Source organism: Neomonachus schauinslandi, chromosome 8 (assembly GCF_002201575.2).
Source record: "Neomonachus schauinslandi chromosome 8, ASM220157v2, whole genome shotgun sequence".
NCBI lineage: Eukaryota > Metazoa > Chordata > Mammalia > Carnivora > Phocidae > Neomonachus > Neomonachus schauinslandi.
Window position 1 is genome coordinate 55644147 of NC_058410.1, and position 12406 is coordinate 55656552.

The 12406-nt window shown below is 36.1% G+C and overlaps 1 protein-coding gene across 5 annotated transcripts in view; it reads left to right on the top strand.

Annotated features, from left to right (window-relative positions):
* Positions 1 to 12406, top strand: part of HACE1 (HECT domain and ankyrin repeat containing E3 ubiquitin protein ligase 1) — a 106144-nt gene that overhangs the window by 18214 nt on the left and 75524 nt on the right. Inside the window, exon 6 of one of the 5 annotated variants that reach the window (XM_044917282.1) lies at positions 7351 to 7482. The exons of 3 other annotated variants lie outside the window; for them this stretch is intronic. In XM_044917282.1, the coding sequence (XP_044773217.1) occupies positions 7351 to 7482 (132 nt within the window). Of the gene's footprint in view, positions 1 to 7350; positions 7483 to 12406 lie in introns of those variants that run through there. One more of the 5 variants, XM_044917285.1, reaches the window with a different exon arrangement.

Consider the following 12406-nt stretch of genomic DNA (forward strand, 5'->3'; position numbering starts at 1 on the left):
TCCTTACATCTAAATAACATGCTAGTATTGCTATTTTTTGATTTTTCAGTTTTAGGCATCACCAATTGACTTTATGGAAGATAAGGTTATTTGCTCTCTTTTTCAGCCCCACCTCCCCTTATCCCATCATGTACAAGCACATTTCCCTCACACCTTTCCAGTATAGTTGTAATTTTAATTAGATCATTTTTCAGTATTTTGATTTTTTAAAAATTATATACATACTGTTCATAGTTAGGCCAAATAGTTTGCTATAGTTACTTTTCTTTATTACATAGCATTTTGATTTTCATGTAGTTAATAATGGCATTCTAAAAAAATTGAGATAATTTTACATTCATATGTACCTGTAAGAAATAATACAGAGGAATGCCCTCTATATATTGCCCAGTTTCCCTCAATGGTCACATTTTACAAAACGATAGTATAATATCATGGCCAGGATATTTATACTGATATAATTTGTCTTGTTCCAATTGCCCCAGTTTTACGTGTTTATTTGTACCCAGTTTTATCTGTGTGAGTCTATGTATAGTACTATACAGTTTTATTACCTGTATAGGTCCATGTGTCCACTACTATAGTCAATATTCTGAACATTTCCAACTCTACAAAGATTTTTTTTTTTTTTTTAAAGATTTTATTTATTTATTTGAGACAGAATGAGAGACAGAGAACATGAGAGGGAGGAGGGTTAGAGGGAGAAGCAGACTCCCTGCCGAGCAGGGAGCCCGATGCAGGACTCGATCCCGGGACTCCAGGATCATGACCTGAGCTGAAGGCAGTCGCTTAACCAACTGAGCCACCCAGGTGCCCAGATGTTTTGTGTTGTTCTTTTATAACCACACCTTTCCTCCCCTTCACCCCATGCCTAACCCTTGGCAACCACTAATCTGTTCTCCATTTCTAAGATTATGTCTTTTTAAGAATGTTATATAAATTGAATTATATTGTATGGAACCGTTTAGGATTGGCTTTTGTACATTCATCATATTCCATGGAGATTGACGTAGGTTACTGTATGTATCAATAGTTTGTTCCTTTATATTGCTGACTGGTATTCCTTGGTGTAGAGGTACCATTGTTGGTTTAACCATTTACCTGTTGAAGGACATCTGGGTCATTTCCTGTTTGGGGCTATCTTGAATAAAGCTGCTATAAATGTAAACAATGTACAGGTTTTTGTGTGGATGTAAAACTTTTCATTTCTCTAGAATAAATGCCCAAGAATGAAATTGCTGGGTTGTATCGTAGTTTCATGTTTAGTTTTAAAATGTACTACCTAACTTTTCCAGAGTGCCTGCAACATTTTATACTCTGAGCAGCAATATATGAGTCATCTGGTTTTTCAGCATCCTCACCAGCATTTGATGATGTTACTGTTTTTTATTTTAGCCATAATACGTGTGTAGTTGCTATCTCATTGTGGTTTTAATTTGCATTTGCCTAATTGACATCTTTTCATGTGCTTTTTTGCTATCTGTGTATCTTTTTTTTTCTTTTTTAAAGTTTTTATTTAAATTCCAGTTAGTTAAGCTACAGTGTTATATTAGTTTCAGGTGTACAATATAGTGATTCAGTGCTCATTACAGTAAGTGTACTCCTTAATCCCTATCACCTGTTTAACTCATCCCCTTACCCACCTCCCCTCTGGTAGCTGTCAGTTTCTGAATCTGTTTCTTGTTTTGCCTTTCCCCTCCCCCCCTCCCCTTCTCCTTTCCCCTCTCGTTTTTTTTTTTTTTGTTTCTTAAATTCCTCATATGAGTGAAATCATATAGTATTTGTCTTTCTCTGACTGACTTATTTCACTTAGCATTATACTGTCTAGCTCCATCTATGTTATTGCAGATGGCAAGATTTCATTCTTTTTTTTATGGCTGAGTAATATTCTCTTATGTATATATATCACATCTTTATCCATTCATCAGTTGATGGACACTTGGGCTGTTTCCATAGTTTGGCTATTGTAGATAATGCTGCTATAAACATGGGGGTGCATGTATCCCTTTGAATTAGTATTTTTGTATTCTTTGAGTAATTTTGCTATCTGTATATCTTTCTATGTGAAAGGTCGATTCATGTCATTTGCCCATTTTTTAATTGGATTACTTTTAACTCTTGAGCTGTGAGAGTGCTTTATATACTGATGATTCGGGTCCTTTATCAGGTATGTGATGTGCAAATATTTTCTTCTATCTCTAGTTTGCCATTTTAATTCTTTTTTTAAAATTTTATTGTGTTATGTTAATCACCATACATTACATCATTAGTTTTTGATGTAGTGTTCCATGATTCATTGTTTGCATATAACACCCAGTTCTCTGCCATTTTAATTCTTTTTTTTTTTTAAAGATTTTATATATTTATTTGACCGAGAGAGACACAGCGAGAGAGGGAACACAAGCAGGGGGAATGGGAGAGGGAGAAGCAGGCTTCCTGCCGAGCAGGGAGCCCCATGTGGGACTCGATCCCAGGACCCTGGGATCATGACCTGAGCCAAAGGCAGACGCTTAACGACTGAGCCACCCAGGCACCCCTCTGCCATTTTAATTCTTTTTTTTTTTTTTTAAAGATTTTATCCATTTATTCATGAGAGACAGAGAGAGAGAGAGAGAGAGAGAGAAGCAGAGGGAGAAGCAGGCTCCCAAGGAGCAGGGAGCCCGATGCGGGACTCGATCCCAGGACCCCGGGATCATGACCTGAGCCGAAGGCAGACGCCTAACCGTCTGAGCCACCCAGGCACCCTCTGCCATTTTAATTCTTAACAGGATCTTTTGTATAAAAGTTTTCAGTTTTGATGAAGGCCAGTATATCAGTTTTTCCCTTTATGGATTATGCTTTTGGTATCAAATTAAAGGACTCTGTCTAACTCTAGATCTTGAAGATGTTTTCAGATTTTTTTTCTAAATTTTTATTATTTTATACTTTACATCTAAATCTATGATCTGTTTTGAGCTAATATTTGTATAAGATGTGATGCTTAAGTTGAGGTTCATTTTTTATTTTAAGATTTTATTTATTTATTTGTCAGAGAGAGAGAACACAAGCAGGGGGAGCGGCAGGCAGAGGGAGAAGCAGGCTCCCTGCTGAGCAAGGAGCCTAATGTGGGACTCGATCCCAGGACTCTGGGACCTGAGCCTGAAGGCAGATGCTCAACCAACTGAGCCACCCAGGCGTCCCTTTTTTTTTGCTCATCAAGTCCACTTATTCGAGCACTGTTGTTGAAAAGTCTATCCTTCCTGCATGAAATTGGTTTTGCATCTTTCTAAAAAATCTATGGGGCATATTTATATGGACTTTTTTCTGGGTTTTTAATTCTGTTTCAGGGATCTATGTGACTGTCCCTTTGCCAATACCACAGTTTGGATTACTGTAGCTATATTCCAAATAGTAAGCCTTAATATCTGGTTGAGTAATTCCTCCCACTTTATTTTTCTGTGTCAGGATTATATTAGCTATTCTGGTTTCTTTGCCAGAAATTTATAGATAGAATAAACTTATTTATAGAATAAACTTGACTATGACAAAAAAACCTTGCTGGGATATTTACTGAGATTGTATTAAATATAGATCAGTTTGAGAATTGATATCTTTACTGGACAGTATGTCTCCTCATTTATTTATGTCTTTGATTTCTTTTTGTAAATGAAATTTTACCTCTTGTACTGTTCACCATACAGATCTTGTGCATGTTTTAAGTGTATATGTATAGCTAAGTTTCATTTTCTTTGGAGCAATACTGAATAGTAGTATGTTTTTAATTTTGGTTTCTGCATGTTCACTGATAGTTTGTAGAAATGCGATTCCTTTTTTGTGTGTTTATCATGTATTCTTGTGACCTTGCTGAACTCATGTATTAGTTCTAGGGAGTTTTTTGTAGATTCCTTAGGGTTTTCTATGTAGACAGTCATGTCATCTGCAAATAGAGATAATTTTATCTTTTCCTTTCTAATCTCTAGGTCTTTGTTTCTTGTCTTATTGCAGCTTAAATTTTTTTAAAAACTTTTCTAAGTACTTATTATTAATTCATTGTGAAACTTTACCTGAGCTTTGTAAATATCCTCATAAGTATTCAGTGTCTTTCATCTTCTTGATTAATTTTGAAAGGAGTCTTTTATGGAGACTTCTGTCCTCTCTAAGCTGGTTTGGGTGATTTCTAGGCCTCCTTCACAGTTTTTGTTTAGAATATCTCTTCATCATTCTGGAGATTTCTTTTGCCTTTCTCTTGTTTTGGTTTCTTTTTTATATGGATTCTGTGTCTGTCTTTGCAGATAACTATTCTGTCACTTTGCTGGAGCACATTTTCCAGTAGTTAACTGACAAAGAGTTAATGGGAAGTAAATTCGTTTATACTTCGCATTACTTGAATTTTGAGTCTGATTATGTAATCATTAATAATGAGTTAGCTGGTAATAAGATTCTGGGCTGCACATTGTTTTCCCTTAGAATTTTGAAAACGTTGCTTCATTGTCTTCTAGCTTTCAGTTTTGAAGTTTGGTGCCATTTAGATTCTTTTTTTTTTTTTTTTAAAGATTTTATTTATTTATTCATGAGAGACAGAGAGAGAAGTAGAGGGAGAAGCAGGCTCCCAAGGAGCAGGGAGCCCGATGCGGGACTCAATCCCAGGACCCTGGGATCATGACCTGAGCCAAAGGCAGACCCTTAACCATCTGAGCCACCCAGGCACCCGAGAGAGTCTTTTTTTTATTTTTTTATTTTTATTTATTTATTTATTTTTAAAAGATTTTATTTATTTATTTGAGACAGAGAGAATGAGAGAGACAGAGAGCACATGAGAGGGGGGAGGGTCAGAGGGAGAAGCAGGCTCCCTGCCGAGCAGGGAGCCCGATGCGGGACTCGATCCCAGGACTCCAGGATCATGACCTGAGCCGAAGGCAGTCGCTTAACCAACTGAGCCACCCAGGCGCCCGAGAGTCTTTTTTTTAAAAAAAATATTTATTTATTTATTTGACAGAGAGGGAGAGAGCATAAGCAGGGGGAGTGGCAGGCAGAGGGAGAGGGAGAAGCAGTCTCCTAGCTGAGCAGGGAGCTGTTGGGCTCATTCCCAGGACCCTTGGGATCATGACCTGAGCTGAAGGCAGCCGCTTAACCGACTGGGCCACCCAGGCGCCTGAGGGAGTCTTAAACAGACTCCTCACTGAGCACAGAGAGGGATGTGGGGCTCGATCTCGTAACTCTGAGATCAGGACTCAAGCCAAAACCAAGAGTCAGATGTTTAACCGACTGCACCACCCAGGTGCCCCACCATTTAGATTCTTGACTCTTTATGAAACCTGTTGTGTTTTTCCTTTTTAGAAACTTATTGAACCTACTTTGTCTTTAGAGTTCTAAAATTTTAGGATTATAGGTCTGGGTTTGGTTTAATTATATCCATTTGGCTGGGTAATGCTGAGGTGTTATCCTGGAAGCTCATGTAATGGGAACTCAGGAAAAATTTTCGTAAAATACTTCTTTGATGATTTCAATCTTCTGTTTTGCCTGTTCTCTCCTTTTTGAATTCCTGTTATTTGAATATTGGACCTCTTGGGCTAACCTTTTAATTTTCTTACCTTTTCTCTTGTTTCTCCCATTTCTTTGTCTTTTTGTGCTTCTTGGGAGGCTTCCTCAATATTATCTTCTAAATCTTTTTTGAGTTTGCATGTCTCTGTCACAGTATTAAGTTCCAGGAGTTTGTTTGCTTTTCATTGTCCTTTAAAAAAAAAATAATAGCCTGTTCTTGTTTGAAGGATGCAGTCAGTATGTTTTCTCTCTGAGAGTTTTTTTTTTTTTTTCTTTTTTTATTTGACAGAGAGCACAAGCAGGGGCAGCGGCAGAGGCAGAGGGAGAAGCAGGCTCCCTGCTCAGCAGGGAGCCCAATGTGGGGCTCGATCCCAGGACCCCGGGATCATGACCTGAGCCCAAGGCAGACGCTTAACCGACTGAGCCACCCAGGCGCCCCTCTCTGAGAGTATTAAATATAGCTTTTTCTTTTGAAGTTTTTTCTTTGAATATTCATGGTTCCTTCTCTGCTTTTTTTTCCCTGTGTTTTTTTTTTCCTTTCTTCTTTTTTTTTTTTTTTGTATTTTGTGTTTCAAACTAGATGCATTTGTCAAATGTTTGGTGGAATTGGAAAAAGCTATTTGAAAGCCCCGTTTGAATGAATGAGGTTTATTCACTATGGGCTTCAGTGTTCTTGGGCATTTGCCTTTTGGATCCTTCCCGATACCAATTTCTTTAGGCATTTACTCTCAAGCTGGTTAGATTCCTCAGAGAAACCTCTAACAATTGCCAGGAGGGTGTTAGCATTCTCGATGTTAGGTAGAGGAGAATTCTTTGGGATTTCAGTATTCAGTATGTAAACGACTTTGTCTCCCTTTTACAATGTGATATTCTTGCTTCATTGTGCCCGTTGTCACTTACTAGAGATTGTTTTCAAACCTATTGTGTTCTCTCTGATTGGGAAGGGGCAGTTATTGGCCTGGAAGAGTTGGGGAGGGTTGGAGATCCCTACTTCAAGAGATGCAAGTTGCTTATCACCGATTCTTGAGCCTTTTGGGATTTTAGTGATCTGAGTCACCTTCCTTGGCTTTTTCTATTACTGGTTTAGGATTCAGTTTTTTGTTCTGACAAGTCAGACAAAAACTTTTAACTTGGAAAACTTGTTGCTATTATAGTATCTTTTTATCTTTATCGTAATGGGTCTGTCTTTTAAGGAAAGTACTCTTTATTGTCATTTCAGTGGTGTTTGGGGAAGAAATAGAAGTCGATGCATGTGTTTAAGCTGCCATCCTAAAATAAGTTTCATGATACAGTTTTTAATGGACAACAGTCAATTGAAAAATGCATGGATAGCATAGTCCAGAGTTTTAACATTGATTATCTTTGAGTGGTAGAGTTATAAGTATTTTATCCTCCCTATGTATTACTATTTATGTATGATACATGAGTTATTTGGAAAATATAAGAAGTAAAGAATATGATGTCTGTTGTGTTAATTACCTTTTTATTCATGTTTACTTCTGGGGAAGGAAAAGTATCCAGTACCTTTTCTTTAGAGACAAGCTGTGCATAGAGTCCAGGATCATCTAGGAAGCAGGGTATTTGGTGATCCTAAGTCTAGGGTATTTAACTGTTGTGATCCATGAAATGCTTGATTTTGAAGTACATGGTGGTGTAATCTACATCTTGATGCATATTTTCCCCATATAAAAAATAGGAAAATATATGGGCTTTTATTTTAATCTTTAGTGTGTATATCATACTCACGTTTGAGAAATAATAGCATTATTTATCTGCTGTTTTTATGAAACACTCCTTGCACAAATGTTAAGTAACTAAATGGCTGTACAGATACACTGGCTGGCCGTGAATGGGCGGACAGAACTACTCCATGACCTTGTACAACACGTCAGTGACGTCGATGTTGAGGATGCGATGGGGCAGACAGCGCTGCATGTGGCTTGCCAGAACGGTCACAAGACGGTAAATTCAGCCATGAGGACTTTAAGTTGCATGCATTTATTTTTGAAAACTTTGAATTCATGAAAAGTTTTTCACTGTGCCTAATTGGGAACATGAAGCATCGTAGCAAAATCTTAAAACATTTTTTGCATCGTATGGACTTATGATTAATATATATTCTTTGTGGATAAAAAGAATAGAAAATAGTGCTTTTAAATCTGTTTAAAGTATTTGGATTTCAAATTTATTTCTGATTCATAGATTTTGATAGCTGAATATACTAAAATTTTAAATGTATGTTCACATGTAATTTTTTTTCTTTTTTTTTAATTAACATATGATGTATTATTTGTTTCAGGGGTACAGGTCTGTGCTTCATCAGTCTTAAACAATTCACAGTGCTCACCATAGCACATTACCCTCCTCAATGTCCATCACATGTAATTCTAATAATGTCCTTATTCTCAATCTTATTACATAACTTTTTTATATTTTACTTTTTACCATTATGCCTCAGTTACTGGGATTAGATGGTAAGAAAGTGAGCACTGACATTGCTTAAATATTTCAGCTTAGATTATCATATTTTTCTGCTGTCTTGGAATATGATGCAAGACTAGAGTGATTGTTGTTTTCTTTCTTACTTAGATTTCTAAGATCATGCATTTGTTTTACGTTAGTACTTTCCTCTTGCTTCCATGTACAAACATTTAACTTTAAAAGTTGCTAATAGTTTTTCTTTTATTAGGAGACTGCTGCCTTATATAAAAATTGTTAGTTTAAAATTTAAAATCTGCCTTGTTATAGCTTCCTGTCCTGGTTACTTTTGAGTTTTTTTTTTCCCCCCACATTTAACATTGTTGTTAATAGAAATTTATTTACTTGTTAACCATAACAATAACAACAACAAAAACCAGCCGAAAACAAAAAAAATCACCATCAATAACTGCAGATACAGAAATTTGTGTGTTTAATATGTATTTTTTTTAAAGATTTTATTTATTTATTTGACAGTGGAGAGCACAAGCACGGGGAGTGGCAGGCAAAGGGAGAGGAAGAAGCAGGCTCCCCACTGAGCAGGGAACCCGATGTGATGTCAGGGCTCAGTGTGGGGCTCGCTCCCAGTACCCTTGGATCATAACCTGAGCCGAAGGCAGAGCTTAACCGACTGAGCCACCCAGGCGCCCAATATGTATTGTTTTGGACACACTCTCTCTGAGTCTTATCTTTGTGTTCTGAGAATTCCTACTGGAATCTTGATTTTCATCTCTGTACTTTTTTCCTAATCTGGGTTCAGGATGTAGGATGCTACATGTTTAAATGGATTTATATGTGATTATAATTCAGAGTATTGCACTTCTTTAAGATAGTGAGGCCAAGAGTAACATTGTCTTATGTTTAATGAGTTGCATAAGAGGAGGGATATAGAGTTTTTTTTTCTTCCCTGGAATTTCTTCTGAAAACTAGTTGTTCATTTTTATTTTTTATTTTTTTGTCCTTTATCATCTGAAAACTAACCCAGTGTTTTCAAGGAGTATTTCCTTCTCATTAGTTTTTACTTTCTGAGAGTCAGCAGTATTAATTTAAAAAGTATTCTGTGTGAAAAAAAATGACTGAAATGTCCTAATCTTGAATGGCCCAGGTTTTTAAAAAATGGTTGCACATTAGAGGATGAGTCCTGCTGGTAGTTGTTACAGGACAGAAAACCACCCACTTCAATATAAACACTTTGCCATAACAGGAGTGGAGTGTCATATATAAGATTATAAATCCTACCTGTTGGCCAAGAATTTTTATACAAAAAACTGGGATTCAGATCAGAAGTGATCTATGAAAACTAATTTTAGCTGCCTTGAGCCAGTGAAGAGACAAGAATTACTAAGAAAACCCTATTTCAAAACATGTGCATTACAGGCTGCATTGAAAATTTAGAATTGCCTTCTGAGGTCATTGAAGAATAGTTAGTATGAATGTAATATACTCCATATGCTTTACAACCTAAAGCAGGTGTGGTGAAGTAAGGGAGAATTCCTTATAGTCAGATGCCTTTGAAGAATTACAATCTCAAAAGATTTATAAGGGGGCCTGACTTCACTGCGATGATGAGTTTCACAGAGTGAGGTTTTGCAGATATAGTAGAGGAGGAAGGGTACAAAAAGCCATGTTGACTTGTGGTTGATTGTATTGGTGAGCGAGATTCCATTTTATTATAGTTGGTCAATTATAGTTATCTGTGAGGATCATGAACAGATAAAGAGTATGTTTAGTGTTTTATGAATCATTGTATGCATCTTTAATTCTTCCTCGATGCAGGAAGGAATCTTGAAAAATTAGTCTATCTTTTAGCCTCCAGGCTGAATTATACTCCTAAAAATCTTTATTGGTAGTTGTGCTAATATTACCTATGCCTACATAATTACTTATGTATTTCTGGGACATGTTCAAATCTCATTGGATGAGCATAGATATGATAAATTATTACAGGATAGGGATTATTGATTTTTTTTTAACTCTTTGTATATCTTTCCATAAGTTGAACACTGAGTATAAAATGCTTTGTCAGGTATCCTACTGACTTACTTTAGCTGCAAGTAAAAATGGCCTTTTTATTGTCTCAAAGTCAGTTCATGCATAAATTCATTAAAAGGTCTTCAGAACTTGGTTCCATATAGACATGTAGCAGTGCATATAGGTTTCAAGATTTATTTTTAAGCTTAAAAGCTTGCATATTGATTATATATGTTTTACAAAATAAAATAGAAAACTTTAAAGGGAGAAAGAAGCTCCATTTAAAGAGGGATTCTTGGGTGGCTCAGTCGGTTAAGCATCTGACTTCAGCTCAGGTCATGATCTCAGGGTCTTGGGATCAAGCCCTGTAGTTGGGCTCCCTGCTCAGTGGGGAGTCTGCTTGTCCCTTTTTTTCTCCCTCTGTCCCTCCCCTGCCCGTGTTCTCTCTGTCTCTCTCAAATAAATAAATAAAAAATCTTAAAAAAATATTTTTAAAAGGTATTAATTAGTAGCACTTTTCAGATTAAAGAGATATGATAAATCCTCTTAAATTTACTTTCTAATCTCACTTTAGGGTAAATCTCAGGAGTGCATGAAAAGATATTGATCAACTGGTTAAGAGCTCTAAAGCTTTGTAGAATTTGTAACTGAATACTGCTATTTTCGCTTTGATAACAAGAAGTGCTGTTCAGATTTACATTATTTTTTAAAAGACAAAAGATTTAGAAGAAAAATGCAGTTTTGTTGTAACTAAGAAATTGAATAATCTTTGCCATGATTTAATATAGATGTGTTGGTTTTGTTAGAGGTAAACCACGATAAAGGTCTTGTTGAAAGGAAGTGGTTTGGGTAGTTGAGAATGCATTTTGACCATTTTATGTCCTTGCAACATAATAGCACTATGAGTTTTTTTTATTTTTTATTTTTGAGAGACGGGGCTAGATCTCATGACCCTGAGATCATGACCTGAGTCAAAGTCAAGAGTTGGATGCTTAACCAAATGAGCCACCCAGGTGCCCCAATAGATTTTAAACTACTCTCTGTTCCTATTTAAAAAGGATCAGATGAAAGAAATGAGCATAACAACTCCTTAGGAATTTAATTTTTTATAACTTTCCTTAGGTCAGCTGTTACTAGCTTTACAATAGCAAAAATTATGGTTTGTCTTGGGATATTGATTTTAAAAATCACTTCAGAGTTTGGTTATTTAGCTGGCCTATTATATAGTCTTTGGCAAATTTTTCTTCCCCTGCCCATACCTACCTCCTATGGTATATTCCGTTTACTGTTTATGTAATTAAGTAAAGCATTGTGAACACTTTGGAAGACACTTAAGAGCAATAATAGTATTGGTACTATTACTTCCTCCCTCCCTCTCTCCTTCCCTTCCTTCCACCATTATTAATGTGTATGATGTGATTCTGCAAGGAAAGTACAGAGAGCACTCTATCTGGACCCTTAATTCATTTAGTCTTGTGCAGTAAGCTAGGACCAGTGTGTTACTTGATTTTTAATCTCATTTTTATAAAGTATGGTAAAACCTAATATTATTCTACATGGATATAATTGACTCCAATTATTTTGGCCATAAACTGAACTTACTTTTGGTGACTTTTTCCTTTGTTATTAGTTCTTTAAGATTTGTTAATGTGTTAAATTGCCACAAATGGTTGATTATTGTTTTCCTAGAATAACTTGGATTTAAAAACTCTAGCGAATTGTTGAATGGTTTAGTCACAGTTTGTGTAAATTAGAGTACACAGCGGGATTAGATGTTGCTAAATTTATATAGCTAAATATGAAGCTTCACAAACAATATAAAATGATAGTTGAACCCTGCTTAGGGTATATTTAAGCTCCTGAAACTTAAAAGAATTGTTTGACATTGGTATTACGTACACTGTCTTTGAAAGAACTGACTGCATGTTTTACTGAAATTGTAAACTTGATAAGGAACAGTGTTTACCTATGTTCAGTCAGCTCTCCTGATACCTTTTAGTCAGCATTCAAGCTTTTCATCCAGAGAATTACAGGACAGCCACACAAACTTAATTGAAAGCTTTTGCAAAAACATTTCATTGGATTCAGCCTTGAGGCACAAAGGTAGAGAGACTAACATTTTGGATTGTATTTTTATGTTCAGAGTAATTTTATTTACTCTAATGTTAGAATTCTCCTTTAATCACTTCTGGGAAATGTGAGCAAATAATAGTTCTGTTACTGTAATTTTATTTTTTATTTATTTATTTATTTTTAATTTATTTTTATTTATTTTTATTTTTTTAAGATTTTATTTATTTTTTTGAGAGAGAGAGAATGAGAGAGAGCACATGAGAGGGGGGAGGGTCAGAGGGAGAAGCAGACTCCCTGCCGAGCAGGGAGCCTGATGCGGGACTCGATCCCGGGACTCCAGGATCATGACCTGAGCCGAAGGCAG